At 31.8% G+C, this 18,962-nt stretch overlaps 1 protein-coding gene and 1 long non-coding RNA gene across 3 annotated transcripts; one reads left to right on the top strand and one right to left on the bottom strand.

Annotated features, from left to right (window-relative positions):
- The first annotated feature begins 857 nt into the window (after positions 1–857).
- On the top strand, positions 858–1,726 carry LOC107850986. The gene is made up of 2 exons (XR_007048361.1): positions 858–988; positions 1,223–1,726. It is a non-coding gene; the product is annotated as an uncharacterized LOC107850986 (long non-coding RNA).
- Positions 892–2,854, bottom strand: LOC107850985 (short-chain dehydrogenase/reductase 2b-like). Of its 2 annotated transcripts, none has more exons than XM_016695858.2 (4): positions 2,704–2,854; positions 2,385–2,513; positions 2,141–2,289; positions 892–1,018 (listed from the first exon to the last, which is right to left on the bottom strand). In XM_016695858.2, the coding sequence occupies exons 1-4, from the start codon at positions 2,724–2,726 to the stop codon at positions 930–932; spliced, it is 390 nt and encodes a 129-aa protein (XP_016551344.1). In that variant the 5' UTR covers positions 2,727–2,854; the 3' UTR covers positions 892–929. The 2 variants fall into 2 exon arrangements, with proteins under 2 accessions (XP_016551344.1, XP_016551346.1); XM_016695860.2 differs by lacking the exon at positions 892–1,018 and adding an exon at positions 1,208–1,312.
- Positions 2,855–18,962: the final 16,108 nt, after the last annotated feature.

Below are 18,962 nucleotides of genomic sequence, written 5' to 3'. Positions count from 1 at the left end.
AAAGAGTATCAATTGGATATATGAACACTCCATATGCATAGATTCCCCTTCTATCTTGTTATAAAAGCGTATTAATGTGGTATGAAAGAATATCAATTGGGTATAAGATCCCCTCTTTCTTTTTTAAAAAGTGTATCAATATAGTATAAAAGCGTATCAATAATTCAATATGATATAAAAGTGTATCAAGTGGGAATAGAAACTGCATTGGGCCAACTGGGCAAATGGCTAAAAGAGGAAAATAAATTTAGCCGTCTGGTTAAAGTTGTCCACCTTTTTAAATTGTGAGCCATTTTTTTTTTAAATGGTCAACCCATGTCCTTTCCCCAATAATAAATTCATAAGATTTATAAAATTATTCCTTTTAAAGTCACTTTAATGTTTGTTTTTTAAGTATGTTTTCTTATTAAGTGAGATCCAAGAAGAATAAAATGAAATTGTTTAATGAGGAAAATCGACTTTTTTTTCGAACAAATTAAAAAGCATTTGTCGACTTGTAAAATAAAACGGAGAAAATATAAATGTTGACATTTTTTTTTTGACATTTATTACCTCCAATACAATAAAATAGATATGAAAGTATATTGTAATGTGCATGTGGGTCAACCATAGCCACAGGATATTTACATGTGGTAGAGAATGAATAGAGATTTTTCTATATAAAATACCAAAAATACCCTTTATTATTTAAGAAAGATGTGAAATTTCAAATCTATCCTTGTTGCACAATTGTGGAGTCAAGTATTATAGATTATTCAATGAAACTTTGTGCTCATCTCAAAAGCTGCAAGATGTAGAAACGCTTTTATTATCTTAGAGATGAAGTGACAAGGTTTTCCATCACATTTATGCAGGACTAATAATTGTGAACTACTACATCTAGAACAAGGATCCTGCAATACCAAAGAAGGGAAAAAGATTCAGCACCTTTAGGCAGCTCTGAGCTTCAGTTGTGCTGTTTGCAGACTTAACAAGCATCCAGAAGCAAGTATAGTATTATACTGATTGTTTATGTGACCTACAAAGTCAAAGTAATGCATTTTGATATCAGATTCATGCATTCATTTTCTTTAGTTTGACACCTAGAATGATAGGTCACTACAACTCTTATTGATTTGCCTAAATTCTTCAAAACAATGACTAAAATAAAAAGTACTCACAATATTCTTCAAAACAATGACTAAAATAAAAAGTACTCACAAGCTACTTGTCTCCATGCTAGATAGTGTCGAAGAATCTCAGAGAATGGGTAGCAAACAGATCGACCATCAAAGTAAGGTGGGCTCCTTAAAGTCATTCTCAGAGAAAAATTCTTTCCATTTCATCACATACATGAAAGAAAAAAGAGATACAATGGCAGATATAATTTCGCTGGAATACAATCAAAAGAACACAGTCAATATTAGGCTAGTCAACTATGGAAGGCCGAAGGCCCTCCTGCAATCGCTCAAATTGACTCACGTACTGAAGAAAGTTGCTGTAGAGGCAGAGATTTCCTACAAATGCCAAGAATATTAAAAGGAGAATGCCACCATTCAGATAGATACCAAGCATTCTCAAATCACACATTCTGAGAAACTTTCATTGTGCACAACACACTATCAGGATCATTTATCATGTTACTCACATAACATCGAACTAATGCTTTTGGTGTTTAAGTTCTTCAATACTGCTTGTTAAATCTCACTAAGAACCTTCCTTCCATGGACAGTTTATCAGTTTTGTAGGTTTCTCTGTTAAGATCTACTTTCTTGCAGTCTTATGAAGAAACAAACGATCTGATGCAATTCTGATCTTCCTTAAAAGCATGTCAGTGAACTTAGATCAACTCAACACAAATAAACTGTCATATTTCCTTAAGCAAGTGAAGTAAGATTTAAATAGCCTTGTGATTTCTTTTTGAGTTCTCTAATCATGTTACGACTACAGATACAGAGGCACTACCACAAGACTTCACGAATGGGCAGCGTATAAACTAAAATAAAGTCGGCATTATCCCATCTCCATAATAGGCTCTGGCAAATGCAAATGCTATTTCTTAATTTTCAAAATATTTAGGAAACTTGTCACTGCACAATAAAAGCTTCATTTACCATAACTAACAAATCCAGTAGCTGTGAAAGAGAAAAAACAGACTAACCACGGCAGATTGTTGCCTTTTTCCCTTTTAAAAAGGAAAAGAACCCCATTTTGTAGGCTTGATACACACACGAAGAGGAGTTCAGCAGATGGTACTCTGTATCATCGTCCTTTGCTGCTCGCATTAGCCTAGCTTGAATCTTCTCGAGCCTAAGGAATGATAAAATATTTTCAGGTTTATGTTAAAAGAGGACGAAATTATTACAGAGCCAAAAAGATTTATCCAGAAAATGCAATTCTTGTACGCTATAGTAGAAGCTTCAATCCCTCTCCTCTCATTTCTAGCAGTTAAAATCACCAGCACTCTATGAGAAGCTAGCTGCCTACATATTTCAAATCCAATCCCTTTGTTTCCCCCTGTAACTACTGCATACCTGCAGGTAGAATTAGTTAGAAGCACACTTTTTAAGCTTGTGGTCTTAAACTAAACATATATAAAATGTACCTAATTGTTCATTATCCTCGTGGTTTTAAATATTGTCACTTAAAAAGTCGAAACTGAAGAATTGCCAAAAAGAAAAAATACTTCAAAATGTACAAATGCTAGAAGCAGAAATTCAGTACTTTGTGGCTTTGTTTTCTGCCATTGAGAATAGTCTTGGTTGTAGTTGAAGAAAGCTCCAATTGAATTTCAATTGAAGCTAATTGCTTTCTTATATGGCTTTTCATGTACAGCAAAATATTCCAAAGCAGCTATCCACATGTATGCATTTATTACTTCACAAGATACTGAGCATAAAAGTAGGATCTTGTTAGAGATTTGATAAAAGTATACACGTGCAACATTCTAACCACTTGAATGATCCCATTCAACTGTAAGAATGACACCACGTGCCACGAAAAGAATGACATCAACCATGTGCACTTAATCACTTCTGTGAGAAATATAAAAAAATATTGTTCAAAATTGTTGTAACTACATTATTACATTGAGGTCATCTCAATCCTTTTCCTAATAGGATTCTATATGCTATTCCTATTTTACTCATATTCTAACAACTTCAATAATACCAGATGCATCATTCTAACCACCTGAATGTTCCCATTCTTTACCACATCAACCATAATACATTCAACCGTAAGAATGACACCAAGCGCCACGAAAAGAATCCCTCAACCGAAACAGTCAGCGGTTCACCAAATTTTGGTCTGCCACTCAGTGGATATGCTATCTTTAAGTGGATGGGAACGATGGCCAAAAGATTTCTTGTTTATTTAAAGCCAAGATACATCTTGTTCAAAGAAATGGTGCTACTAATACTTCAAAAGTTCTTTGTTATTAGCTGCCTAGACAAAATATGTGAATCAAACAAAAGCATAGAAACATCATCAACAACAACAAAAAAATCCATTATATTTCCACACAGTGGGGAGAATAGAAACATCATAAACAAAGTAAAATAAGTGGCATTTTTTCCTCACGAAAATTAATACAGTGGTAATGCAAAACGTATCCAGTAACTATCATTGAGTTGATCCTGTAATTAAATGAATTAGAAAAGCACGAATACACAAGCAGCATACATAACAGGGATAAGGGCTAAATCAGTACCTGCTATACATCACATTATAAGGGATCTGCTTTACCTCAAATGGGTAAAAGAAAAGTCATTTAGGGGGTGTCTAGGTATGGAGGGAAACAATAAATGTTTTTAATTTTTTAATGTTTGGTTGGTCAAAATATTTTGAAAAATATTCTCCAGTAGGAAAAATAAGTTTCATAAGTAATTTTTAAGTTCATTGTCTCTTCCCTACCACCCAACGTCCCCAACCCCATCTGTTGACCCTTCCACCCTCGAACCCCAAGACTGCACCTCATCCTAACATAGATCCTTGAGATATCAAGTCTCTATTCCATTCTTGTAACTTACAATTTACAATTGATTTACTTTCACCCCAAAGGAAATTCAAATGCCTACACATACAACTCTAAATAGCTGTAGCATTTTTTGAGTTGCAAAGGTGCTTAGAGATTCTAAAGAAACTTATCTTCAATTCTTATATTCAACATCATCTCTTTCAGAGTAGAATTATACCTAGATATGTGCAACAGTAACAGTGAAGTTATTAACTTTCGATGAATGGTTTGCTTCATCTTCAACTTCTCATAAAAATCAGTGTGTTGGAAAACTTTTTATTCCCAGAATGCAATTCGGTTCAAAATAATGGTTAACACCCAATCACTCCAGCAAATAAGTTCAGCTCTCAACTACCTCAATATCATACAACAATTTTCAGTCAAGAAACATTCAATAATGAGTGATTAATAGTTTCAGCTGTGCAATTAATCAAAGTAAGCAACTAAATCTTCAAACTGAGAATTAGTGGTAGCTAACCATTTTTTTCAACATTGTTTACTTTGCTTTAATAGTGCCTTTAAACCTCTAGAATAAGCTAAGCTCTTTAATTCCTGCTAGAAATTGATGCATTAATTGCCATAACTATTATTGAAACAACGTCCTAATGAGCTGAAGAAGAAAATTAAGCAGATCACACCTATAACCAAAGTAACACTTCTCACCTAAAGACCGTATATGCATCCATAGGTTCCTTCTTTTTTTTTTTTTTTTTTTAAAAGTGTATCAATGTGGTATAAAAGTGTATTAAATTGGTGTAAAAAGGTATCAATTGGGTATAGAAACTGTATGCATGCAAAGGTTCTCTTCTCTCTTTTAAAAAATGTGTATCAATATGATATAAAAGAGTATCTATTGACATATTCTTTTTTTTTTTTATCTTTACATGCATCAAAACATCTCCGACTCATCGTGATTGAGTCAGCCTCTAAGAAGAACATCTCCGACTCACTGTAATTGAATCAGCCTCTGAGAAGAACATGGACCAAGATATGACTTTTCTCTTACCTTGAGACCTCATTATTTTATTTTTTTCTTCTTCAAGTTTAAAGAACTATGACATTGCTTCAAGTACAAACCTGTATGTAATGATTCTGTAAAATAATCATCATTAACAACAAAGGTCAAAATTGACCGTTTTACCCGTTAATTTCAACTTTCCTTTATTTCCTATTTTTTGCTTCATGTCCATAGTTTTCAATGCCCCAATGCAAGAAACAACAAATCAATTTTTGATATAGATCATAAAATACAGTAGATTGATCGATGCATAATAGAGGAGAAAAAAAAAGAAGATTTGAGAAAGTATATTTAGAAAAGAAAAGTGATTTAAGAGTAACAACTATAAAGAGCATTTAATTTCTTTAATTGTGTAAGGAGGGTGGTTTTGGGCCAAGTGGCTAAAAAAAGGAAATAAATTGGCCGACTGGCTTCAATTGTCCATATTTTCATAGTGTGGACCATTTCTTTTTAAAATGATCAGTTCATGTCCTTTTTCCTAAATATTATAACTAAAGACCCAAGAATATATATCTATTTTCTGAATATAAAAGAATTATAAAAGTAATTAGAAAGTAGATTAGAAGTAATATTTTTTTACGAATAAAAAATTAAAATTATATATGTATTATGTCGGTTCGATTTAGGTTCGGTTTGATTTTATTTTTTACTAATACCAAACCAAACCAAGAATGATCGATTTTTTTTTAACACCAAACCAATCAAACCAAACCATAAGTCAATTTTTTTCCTCGGTTTGGTTTGATTCATTGATTCGGTTTAACTTAACGGTTCGGTTTGTACACCCCTAGCTGGGAGAATGGAGAGGATAGTTGAATATCATCCATACATAATGGCAATTTTGCCCTCAATAATTTTCTTATTTATGAATGTGCCCTTGTCGTCAAGGACTCCCTTTTCTATATAATAAAAAAATAATAATTGATGTCCAGCACAAAACTTCATCGGTCGGACATAAGATAATTTTGTAATGGGCTGTTTTTTATTCTGTTAGCATAACTTATTTTTTAGGGAATTTTACATAAATCCCGACTAGTTTATCCATAATTATATTTTATTTATTTATTTTCAAAATTTCATAAAACTTTGATTTTTAATTTTTCAGATACATAATATTAAAAAAGATACATGATTGATGTTACATCTTAAGAAACAACAAATTTGTTGTAGTTATGGAAAGTAACAGTAATTAACTCATTTAAGAAAGTAATTTACCCTACAAATCTTCTAATTAACATCTAAATATGATCTTCTAATTAACATCTAAATATCTCCAAAAAAGGAATTTAGTTGATAATACAATTTTTTAAAATATTTTTCTCCATATTCAACTTTCAGATTCAGCTTTTTCTTTTTTTCTTAGTATTATTTTTTGTTTCAATTTTTTGCAATGAATTCAAACCCTAAAAGAAGAGATACAAATATTGGTTAAAACGTATCATGGTAAGACATGATGTATCAGTATAAAAAATGAGATTTGCAATACAAAGGTATAAGAGATACACAATACAGAAAATGTATCAGGTGTAGAGATACATATTTTAAAAGAGATACATACAGAAACCTTCTAACTATATACATGTATATAAAAGAGATACATATCAAAAAAATATATCAGGTGTACAAATACAAGAATATGCACCTGGAACATGCATATAGAACTAAGCTAAATTATGTATCTTCAGCTAATAAAAAATGTATCTCGAATTAAAATGCTTAAATACAAAAATTTTTAAACCTTTGGTAAAATGTCTCTCATTGTGACTTCAACAACTTATCTTTTCAAAAAAATACCTTTTCGTCTAGAAGTACCAAATTCTCTTTTCTTCGATTGAATGGGTTAACCGAGTTCATGGAGTTTCATCTTCAGTCGTCTATTGAATCGTTGTTTATTGGATTAAGTATTGACGGTAATCGGAGGATAGAGAGGCGAAAGTTTTCTAAAAAATACTTTGAAGAAGGAGGAGGTTAGAGATTAATGGTATTAAATTGGTGAAAGAAGATATTAAATTTTTTTTTTATAGGAGCAATAAATATATACTAATTTTTAGGGTAGAAGTTATGTATTTGGAGATTTAAAGTGACAGAGAATGTAAATAAGGAATATTTATAATTTTTATTAAGTAAATAATTTTTTAGTAATTTAGGTATCTTAAGTTGTGGTTTTGTGAAATTTTTTCTATTTTTAAAGGGGAAAAGGTCATGGGCTGACCATTTTCAAAATAATTGATTCATGATTAGGCCATTGGACATTCATGACCAGTCAGTCCAAATAAATTTCATATTGTGGCTATTTCATAATTTGGGTCATTTTGGCCCAAATAGTCTAGATAAAATTCATATATCATATTGAGACAATTCATATATCATACTGGTACAGTTCGTAAGAAATTGATCAACGAATTTATGGGTATATATATATATATATATATATATATATATATTAGTCCTCACAAAACTCACTACAAGAATATGTACTTATAGCTACGGAATCTAAGCTATGAATTTAAAAATCATAGCTATTACTTATTAATAGCCACAAAAGTTTGAATTTCGTGACTATCTAAAAATTCACCAAATTTCTTAGCCACGAAAGCTAATTTAACAAAGCTAAATCTTATTTTTTGCTACAATTGGTAACATTCGTGGTAATAATTACCTAGATAGGTACAATTTTTCTACTATAGTAAAATTCGGTAGCTAATTATAAAATTTTGCCATGCGATAAAAGTAATTGTAATAATAGTAATCCTTTAGCCACAAGAAGTTATTTGGAAACAAAATATTGTAGCTAAATAAATATTTTGCTTCAAGTTTTAAAAACTATGGCAATAGTTAAATGAAATAATCATACATTTTTTGTTATAGTCAAATTTTCTAGCTAAGTATTAATTTTTTCCATGAGTTAAAGTTTGTCGTTGTAATAATAACCGTTTAGAAATAATAAATTATTTGAAGCAAAAACTGAAGCTAAATAAATATTCCTTTTTTCAAGTTATAAAGTTGTAACTTAATAGTTATATTCATTTGTCAGCGGCTAAATGATATAGCCATAAAATTATTATTGTGATTTGATATGGTAGCTAATAATTATTTTTTATCATGGGTTAAAATTTATTGTAACAATACTAACCATTTAAAATTCTTTATTATTAGGTTAAAAAAAAAGGGGAAGTCAAATTCTTAAGATCATATGCATATTCATCAAATCAATATATAACCAATATTAACCACCGGAAAGATTTAGTACCTAACCTATTCAAATAGTTGTCTCTAATTAAAGTCGAGATTTGTGACAATTTGTTTATCAATACTTTTTTTTTTAGATTCATGAGAAACCTTTCAAACCTAATATCATAATCCATAAATAAAAGGCAAGATAGCCTTATAAACTCAAATAAAAGTAAAGATAAAGATAACTTCATAAATACTTACCATCCAATAATTTCTATATATCAATAGTTTAGTATCATATAGAATTTTTCAACAAGTGTATGTAAGGACTTCGCCTATTTTTTTCAATCATAGATCAATCCAAATTGATTTGCCATTTCAAAGATTATGCTAATCATAAAATAACAATCAGTAAAAAGGAGAAAATAGTAAAAGTAACAGAAGTAGAAAATCAATTAATAGACGTGAAAAGTCTAAAGTGATTAAGTGAAAGTGAACGAACAGAGTAATATACATAGTATTCTTTTATTCAAATTTCATATCTACCAAATTAATTCAATAATTTATTGATTGAGAAAAATGGTAACTAGAATAATAATATATTATCAATTTAACTATGTGTTTGAAAAAACGTGAGTACGACTGAGGTGAAATGTTTAAACTGATACTAGGTGAAACATAAGACTTGAGGTGCTTCATCTTGTGTTGAAAATTGCTATTTGAGTTGGACCTCTTCTATCGAACAATACATTTATCGAACTAGATTAATTAGAGAGGTTAATCTTTCTATCAATTTAAGCTCAAGCTTTATCTTGATCAAGTGCTTTGAGAATTATTATTTGATTCGAACTTATTATATCGAAATAATATATTTTGGCGTAATAATAGGTGCTTATCATTTAATTGATTCAATTTTACAAATATATATACGAATAATTGTTATTTGATTTGAACTTTATTATTCTTATAATGAAAAAATACACTTATCGAGCTAGCTTAATCAGAGATGGTAATCTTCCTATCAATTAAATTTTATAATATTTTAATTTTTGTGTTTCCAATATTATCTAAATAAATAGGAGTTATGTCTAATTAATTTTGATTAATTAATTATATAAAATTTTAAAAAAATTAACTTCACTATTCAAGGTCAAACTTCATCTTGATCAAGTGCTTTGAGAAGTGTTAATTGGTTCAAACTTATTCTATCGAAATAATATATTTTGGTGTAATAATAAGTGCTCATCATTCAATTTGATTCAGTTTATATATATATATATATATATATATATATATATATAGAGAGAGAGAGAGAGAGAGAGAGAGAGAGTTTAACCGCACGTACCCCACACGTGTAACGTTTGATTATTTAAAATTAAATGATTCTGTCTATTGCGGAGATTTTTAATAATAAAGTGTAAAAGTTCAAATCACTTTTTAAAAATCTTTCACACTTTAATATAATAATGTAAACATAAACATAAACATATACATATATATGCTTTACTTATTCCAAGTGGTTGATAGATCATCACTTTTACGTTTGCGTACCTCTTTCCCTTGTTGCCACAAGCTAAGAGAGAGACATCAATTTAAACCATATTTGTGTTATAATTATTTTTTTTGTATATTTAAAATCTTTTCTTATTTTTAAGGTCAAATATTTACAAATTATTGATTACATTCTTATTACGTATTTAAAACTTTTAAAAATCTAATACTTCTTAAATTTTTCTTATTCTAATAGTTTTACATTTATTTTTAGATTTTTTAAATCTTCTTAGAATCAAATTTAGTTGATCTATAATTCTTAAACTAATAGAAAAATTAATTTTGATGAATTATAATATGAAAAGATTTTACCATAAATATATTTAATTAATTCTTAACTCTTAAATTAGGAATAAACATTGAAGTTCTGATTACTTATAATAAGAAAAGGTTTTTACCATACATATATTTAATTAATTTTCAAGTTTAAGTATTAGGAAAAAATAGTGAAAAGACGATTTTGTCTAAAACAAGGACTTTTAAAGAATGGTAAAAAGTTCAAACAATATTTCTAAGGTCCTCCACACTTTTAATATATATATATATATATGTGTGTGTGTATGTATGTATGTATGTATCTTTCAAACATAGTTGAATAAATGTTATATTAATAACTCTATTCTTTTCTTTATTATGCTCAATGTATAAATATATTGCATAACTGCTATTTGATTCAAACTCTTAATTAATGACTACTGAAAAGATAAGATTTAAGTGTGGAATTGACAACAAATTTTTATTAGCTACGAGCAAATAGGCAACGGACTTGACAAAGTTCACAGGCAATTCCAATCCTTTAAATAGTGGTTTTAAGTTTTAAATACAATTTAAATAAATAAGTAAGATTTTTAATTGTTCTCAGTTAGGAGGAAAATTGATTAATTTACAAATAAACTTCTCTAATTTTATTTAAAACCGATGAATCAATTTTTACAAGAATCAACACATAATTAATAATACAAAAATCAAAATAAAGGTAAAAAAATTTCTTACAAACTTTTTTCTTTAATTCTATGCCTAAATCACCTCATTAAATTGATGAATTCACAAAAATTTTCCTCTAATTTTATTGAAAACTGGTGAAATCAAACTTTGAAAGAAGCAACACATAATTAATAACACAAAAATCAAAATAAAAGTAGAAAAATTCCCCTCCAAACTATTTTCCTCTAGTTATTTTATGCCTAAATTAACTCATTCTTTTCCTATATTAGTAACACACTGTTTGGATGGTGGTTTTCCATGGTATGGTTAATAAGGGAACCATGTTTGTTTGGATTGTTTCTTAAAATGTATGGTATTGTATGGTTTAATTTCATGGTTTGGTAACCATAAAAACTCTCACTTTATATAACTACCAATTTGGTGGTATCCAATGGTTTGCTTATTTTTTTTTTAGAATTATGTCCTTTTAATATTATATAATCCTATTTTATCTTTTACCTTATATTATTTAACTTCATCTCCTCCCCCCTCCCTCATGAGCCACCGCTCCTCCCTTCCCCCTACCCCACCCTACTCTGTCCAAAAAAAATTGTTGTTTAAATTTATTTAAAAAATAATTTTAAACTTTTTCTTATCCCACCCCCTATCCTAACCCTCGACCCCACCCCTTATCAAACCCCCACCTTAATTCTTTTTACAAAAAATATTTTTTAAAAAGATTTCAAAACTTTTTCTTACCCACCCTCTCCCATCCCCTACCCCCTACCCCACTAGCTTCTCTCTCGAATTAATTTTTTGACTTTTTAAGAAGTTTAAATTTTTTTTTTTTACCCCATTACCACCTCCTACTAGCCCCCTGCACCCATCCACAAATATATATGTGTGTGTGTGTGTCCCACTTCACTACCCCACCCCCAAATATTTTTTTTTAGCAAAAAGTTCATAATTTTTTCTTACCCCACCCTTCTTAGCCTATTCGTTCTCATTGTGTATATATTTTTAGAAAATGTTTTTCTATTTGCGTAACGAATACAAGAAAATAAGCATGAAATCATTTGTTTTTCTATATTTTTTCTTGTATTTCATACCGAACACACACCTAGCATACACAAAAAATACATTCAAATTTTGTACTTGTCATTGGTGGTCACGTTTTAAAACACTAAAAGAAAATGAAATTTGTTGTTATAAAAAATAAATTCAATTATATTTATTTTGATCTACTCTCATATTAATTTTGTTAAAATTTACATGAATATACAACTTAATATATTTATATGACACAATTTTTGACAGATTAGCAGAAAAAAATTTATTTTATTAATAATTATTAATAAATTTAACATTTATAATAATTAAGGGCATTTTAGTAAACTTACCAGTTATGATACAGTAACATACCATCAAATCAAACAATAAAACTGTTATTAAACCACAGTGAACAATACAATCCATCCAAATATTGTATCATACTATACTGTACAATATCATACCATACTATACCATACAGTACCGTACATTATAAAACCATGACAAACCACCATCCAAACAAAGTGTAAGTCAAATACCTAAAAACTATAGTCAAAAGAAAGAAAAAATACAACCACTTTCTCCTTTCTCTAATATCTCAATTTCAACTTGTGTTCCAATCACATTCAAAGATAAATTGCATATCTTTTTCTCTACTTGCTTTTCATTATGATTTAGAAAGTATTTGTTTTGGTCTTTTGAGATTATGCAGTATCCACATAGTTTTTTTTCTTAAAAAAAAAATTATCACCTTCACAACTTTTCAACTCTTATTTTTTTTCGTTTGGATTTTGCTTAGTTTGAACTCAAATTGGGAATCTGGTGTTGTTCGCTGAGTTTGGATGAATGAACTATAATTCCCAACATTTTGGAAGGATTATCAACTCACCATTGTTTCTTAATTTCAGCTAGCAAAGTGACGCCCGTAACCCGTTTGATAGATTGCTCAAAAGACAATTTTATTCACTAATAATGTGTGAGTTGTCGAGTGTAGTTAGAAGTTACTTGTGAATAAGTTTTGGATAGTCACTCAAATTAAAACTGTTTCTATCATAAGTAGATTTTGTATGCTTAACTTTTACGTAACATATTTAATACTTTAAAGTAATGCAGTTGAGCAAAAATAGGGGTTGCCTCACTTTAGTTAATAGGTAAGCCAATTGTATAATTCTTGTATTGCTCCAAGAATGCTAGAAAACGTGGATATAAGACCATATACAAAAATTAAGATAATTTCTTAAAGTTGTTGGTACAGAAACTTATAGAAAATGTATGTACCAAATAGAGTAGTCGTATTGATTTTATGAAGTTATCGACTTATAAAGCCCTGAAATCTAGTTCCCAGGATGCCACACGATGCTCCGAACTATAAGTAGTCCTGCTGGCTGCCTTCTAATACATCTGAACCTCAACATGGGGAAATATTAGTTTAAAATTATGATAAAATGCGAAAAACTATTTGAATAGTCTGAACATATTTGAAAGTACTAATTTCATCAATCTGATTAAATAAATACTGAAAAGTTTGAATACGACAACTGAGATCTAAGACTAAATCTGGTGGTCCGACAAGCCTCTACTAGTTGAGTCTAAAGAGTCACTAGGACAGGCCCCAGCTAGGGCTGTGCAAAATTTGGTACAAATCGTTAACTCGAACCGTTAATTTTCTTATTGGGTTAATGGGTCGGTTATTTTAAATAGCGGGTCGAGTTTCGGGTTGGTAATTTCTGCTATTGGTTTATCGGTTCGGGTTACGGTTTATATGATTTTTTTATCGGGTGGCCCGATAATCCGATAAAAAGATAGGTGTGTGTAATTTTTTCTATCTGCCAATGCGGCCCATACACTCATACCCACTGGCCCAAGTCTAATTATTCAGTTCACAATAGGGTTAAGGTATTATTCTTTCACAATGAGAATTTCACGCCTCTCACTCTCAGTCTCTCACTCTCTCACACTCTCTCAGTCATTACTCACTACTCATATCTCCGATGTCATTCTCTCTTAGTCTCTCAGTCACAAAAAATTATCGTTGCTACAAGATCAAACTTGTGCTGAAGATCGAACTTTGAATTCAGCCAAAAATTTGACTTAGACTCTGTTCGCTACTCACATCTCCGATCGAAAATTAAAGGTTAAAAAATTTCAGGTAACTCTTTTTCTCCATCTCATTTGCATGTTCACTAAATGGCCGTTTGGTATGAGAGCCACTGTGATGATATTGAATGGCCGCCAGACGGTCAATTTCCATTTGATGTTTTATATCAAAGAAGTATATTTCTTTTTGGGGTGCTGGAAATATACAATTCACCTATATATGTTGTTGGCAATTTGTTCTTCAGAGTTGGTCGTCGTCAATCGAACAAGGTAAGGTAAGAAAAGAACCTTGCATTTGGTTTCTAGTTTATGAAATTTGCACACTGAATATCTGATTTTTGGCTTCTGGAATTTGCTATTTTGCACTATTTTCTGTTTTCTGGAATTGGCTTCATTTTGGTTTTGATTTTTGGCTTCTGATTTTTTGTTTTGTTTTCTGGAACTGGCTTCATTTTGAAGTTGTTTATTCTTCAGGTTGTTGAACAGGCCGAATTAGAATACAAGTATGTTTGGAATGTCATAGAAATAAGAAAAATCACTAAGCAGCAGGATCATACGCAGTAAACATTAAATATGTTTAATATTAATGGTTCACCCGATAACCGAACTGATAACAATAAAAAATCGATAAATCGATAACCGATAAACCTATATCTTGATGGTTCTTTAATGGTTTAGCATATATACAAATCGATAATGAATACGTAAAATCGATAATTTTCAAAACCGAACCGAACCGACCGATATGCAGCCCTAGCCCTAGCTAACTCAATCTGGCTGTAATAAATAAAGAAACATCTACTAGTAAACTGAAACATGAATATCTAAGTCCTCGAACTATGAGAACTCACCAACTGTAGGGATGTAGATGAGATGCTCAAAAACCACTGTCACTGTTGATACTGAGCACTTGAACCTACATTATGAGACAATGTAGCACATAGACGTATATGTGGGTCAGTACTTTGATGATGTACTGAGTATATGGGGGTGCATGCAATAAGTAAACAATATCATCACAGTTTATAGAAAACATCATGCATGCTAAATGTAAATGACTCACTTAAGCTTGAGTAATCTGAAATCTGAAAGTCAAATTATGAATAATAAAACATATAGTAAAAATCTTGTGAGACATAACACTTAGTTCTAAAATCTGTATTCTGTTCTTATTCTTAAATCATATCTGAAAACTTATTCTGCAAGGGGATTCTTTCAAAGCTTTAGGGAAAGTACTTTATCTAAAAAGCTGTATATTTTTTACTAGCAGGGAGGTTCTCTTAACCAACATAAATCATGTGAGCTATATGGAGTCCGACGTCTTGACGTCCGAAGTAGGAAACCTCACGTTGGGGAGAGGTGTCATACTCTTGCCAGGGAGTATAACCTAATCTAGATAATCAATCATAAGCTAAATCTGTCATCCATATAAATAGGAATAATCTGAGTCTGTACCTACGTTCGCTACATAGTTCTGTAGAAGATAGGATACGCTAATCCCACACTTCCCGCTCGATGCTAAATACTACTCCCTTTAAGATTTGTATGCTCAAAACCATTGAAAATCCACTTCTTAAAACTAGCATAAGGACTTATATGAAAAACCATTTATGCACTGACTCTAGTAAGTCTGTAAACAAAACTGTTCTGAGTTTCTGTAAATTGTAATAGTCTATAATATGGATTCCAATGCTAAACCAATGATCAAAAGATAAAAGCTGTATTGAGAACTATAAACAATCTTTCTCATAAGATGCTTATAGCACCAACTTTCTTGAAATCACAATAATCAATCTTGGATAATAGTCCATGCTTCAATAATATCAAGATAATGACTTTAAATCACAATATCATGCTCAATTCAATTAAAAAGCTATAAACAATATCTCAAATCATGCTCATGGTATTCAAAATCATAAAAGAGCATTCTTTAACTCAAAATAAACATAGGATTTCATAATTCAATCATGTCATACTAAAAAATCATCAATAAGATACTATGGGTGTAAACCCCAAATTTTAAATCATAAGAAATTTGTTGAAAAATATAACTTTTGGCACAAGAACGAAAGATTTATCCTTGTTCAAACCCCACATACCTTGAATTGATGATCTTTGATGAAAAATTGGATCTTGGATACCTATTGATGCTTAGGGGATGAATTCTTAGTGCTCTTGTATTGGGAAATCTCAATCTTGAATTGTCTTAGAGAATTAAAGGAGGAATCTTGGATTTCTTGGGGAAGAATTTGATGAACTAGGGTTTTGCTTTGAGAGGGCATGATGAATAAAGCATAATGTGCTTTGAAATATGCTTAATCTTCTGTTTTTGGACGGATTAGGGGTTGACCAAAATGCCCTCTTTAAACTTCCAAACGAAACTGAAAAATGCAATATTTTGTTAACTGGGTAGCCACCGCGATGCGCCACAATCGCGGTGGCTCACTGAAAATTGGACGAACAGAAAATGAGCTCCCTCTGCGACACGCCACAATTGCGGAGCCCTTATGTTTATCATTTTGACAACTAGTGCGATGCACCAGTATCATGAGGTCTCACTGGAAATTGCCAAATAAAAAATTGGGCCTCTCCACGATGGCCAAAATCGTGGGGCCTTACTGGAAATTGACAATTGTGATATTACACTTTTCTGCGACGCGCTAAGGGCCCAAATAACAGTGTTTTATGACTGAAACTTAAAATAGCCATAATTTCTTATCCGGTTATTGGATTTGGGCGAATCTTATATCGTTGGAAAGATATTTCATTTTTCTACATCATGGGAAGTCCAAATATAAAGAATTCCATACAAAATAAACATCATTCATTCTAAGAGCTAATCTTTGATATTTTTTTGGACGAGTTTAAGCTAGGAAAATTGCAGGGTATTGCAATATCTCCCCCTTGGGAAGATTCATCCTCGAATGTGGCTAGCTAAGCTGAAGTTTCTGAGGAATCCAAGAATATAAGATAGCATGCACAACTAAAGTGAACTGAGCAACTGAATCTAAATCATTCTAAGCTTCTGAGTAATTCTGTGAGTGCATGAACTTACATGAGGACTACTATATAGCTGAATGTATGATTAGAAAAGAACTTGATTAAGGAAGAGTAGTATCTTCGGCTAGATCTGAGTTTGTGGAGAAGAGGTGAGGGTACTTGGCTCGTATATCTGCTTCTACTTCTAAAGTGGCGCCCTCAACTGACTAATTCCTCCAAAGAGCTTTGACCAAGGGAACTTCTTTGTTCCTTAGTCTATGAATCTGGTAATCTAAAGTCTCAACTGGAATCTCTTCCTATGAAAGGCTGTTTTGAATATTTGAGCTTTCTAAAGGAACTACAACGGTAGAGTCACCGATACTCTTCTTAAGCATAGAGACGTAGAACACAGGATGAACGGCTGACAAGTCTGCCGGCAACTCAAGCTCATAAGCTACTTTTCCAACACGACTCAGAATTCTATAAGGGCCAACATACCGGGGACTAAGATTTCCCTTCTTGCCAAATCTCTTCACCTCTTTCATGGGTGAAATCTTCAAATATAAAAAATCACCGACTTCAAATTTGAGGTCCCTTTTTATCACATCTGCATAGGATTTCTAATGACTCTGGGCTATTTTCAATCTCTCTCTAATCAGCTTAACTTTCTCCACGGCCTCATACACTGCATCAGGCCCAAGCAAAGCAGCTTCACCCACTTCAAACAAACCTATGGGTGATCTACATCTTCTTTCATAAAGAGCCTCGAATGGATCCATTCGAATGCTAGCATGGTAACTGTTATTATAAGAAAACTCAATCAATGACAAATACTCATCCCAACTACCCTTGAAATCAAGAGCATATGCCCTCAACATATCTTCTAGAGTTTGGATGGTCTTCTCTACCTGACCATCTGTCTGAGGGTAGAAAACTGAACTAAGATGGACTTGAGTACCAAGACCCTTCTAAAAAGCTCTCCAGAACTAAAAAGCGAACTGAGTACCCCTATCTAAAATGATAGATAATGGAACTCCATGCAATCTTACTAACTCCCCAATATCAAACTTAGCATAATCTTCAGCTGTATAGGACGTATGAACTGGCAAAAAATACGCTGACTTAGTCAATCTGTCTACAATAACCCATATCGAATCATGATGACGATGCGATTGGGGTAAACCAATCACAAAATCCATATTCACTTCTTCCCACTTCCAAGTGGGGATACCAAACTCTTGCAACGTATCACCAGGTCTTTAGTGCTCTACCTTAACCTGTTGATAATTTGCATACTTACCTACGAACTCCGCTGTGTCTTTCTTCATACCATTCCACCAATAAATTTCTCGTAAGTCGCGGTATATCTTGGTAGCACCTGGATGAATAGAATACCATGCACCATGCGTTTCTGCCATAATCCGCTGCCTCAAATCATCAACACATGGCACACATAACCTACTTTGGTACCTCAATACACCATCTCTCCCTTGATAGAAAACCTCTATCTTTTGGTCTTTAACTGACTCTTTCAGTTTGACCAAACTAGAATCCATATCTTGCTTCTTCTTCACTTCTGAAACTAAAGAGGATTTGTAACTACTTTGAACCCAAACATTTCCTTCAGCTGAATCAAGCAACCTAACACCCAATCTAGCCAAACGATGCACTTCAAGAGCCAACTCTTTCTTATCTTTCTCCACATGAGCAATACTGCCCATAGACAACCTACTAAGGGCATCTGCCACTACATTGGCCTTGCCCGGATGATACAACACACTCATATCATAATCTTTTAGCAAATCTAACCATGACGAAGGTTCAACTCCCTCTAGGTGAACACATACTGCAAAATTTTGTGGTCTGTGAACACATCAACATAAACACCATATAGATAGTATCTCCTGATTTTCAAAGTAAACATAATAGTGGCTAATTCCAAACCATGGGTTGGATAATTCTTTTCATGAGGCTTCAATTGTCTAGAGGCATAGGCTATGACCTTACCTCTCTGCATCAACACATAACCCAAACCAACTCTAGAGACATCATAATACACGACAAAATCGTCTGTACCATCAGGTAATGCTATTACTGGGGATGAAGTAAGTTGAGTCTTCAACTCCTGAAAACTCTTCTCGAAGGAATCTGACCACAGGAACTTAACTTTCT

Source organism: Capsicum annuum, chromosome 12, assembly GCF_002878395.1.
Source record: "Capsicum annuum cultivar UCD-10X-F1 chromosome 12, UCD10Xv1.1, whole genome shotgun sequence".
NCBI classification, from domain to species: domain Eukaryota; kingdom Viridiplantae; phylum Streptophyta; class Magnoliopsida; order Solanales; family Solanaceae; genus Capsicum; species Capsicum annuum.
This window is presented reverse-complemented; position numbering and strand designations above follow the sequence as displayed.

Coding starts and splice junctions, on each gene's coding strand:
- LOC107850985 (XM_016695858.2), bottom strand. CDS start 2,726: ATGGCAGAAAACAAAGCCACAAA. Junction 2,514..2,703: donor GCAGAAAACAAAGCCACAAA/GTACTGAATTTC, acceptor TTCTACCTGCAG/GTATGCAGTAGTTACAGGGG. Junction 1,019..2,140: donor AAAGGCAACAATCTGCCGTG/GTTAGTCTGTTT, acceptor TTGACTTTGTAG/GTCACATAAACAATCAGTAT.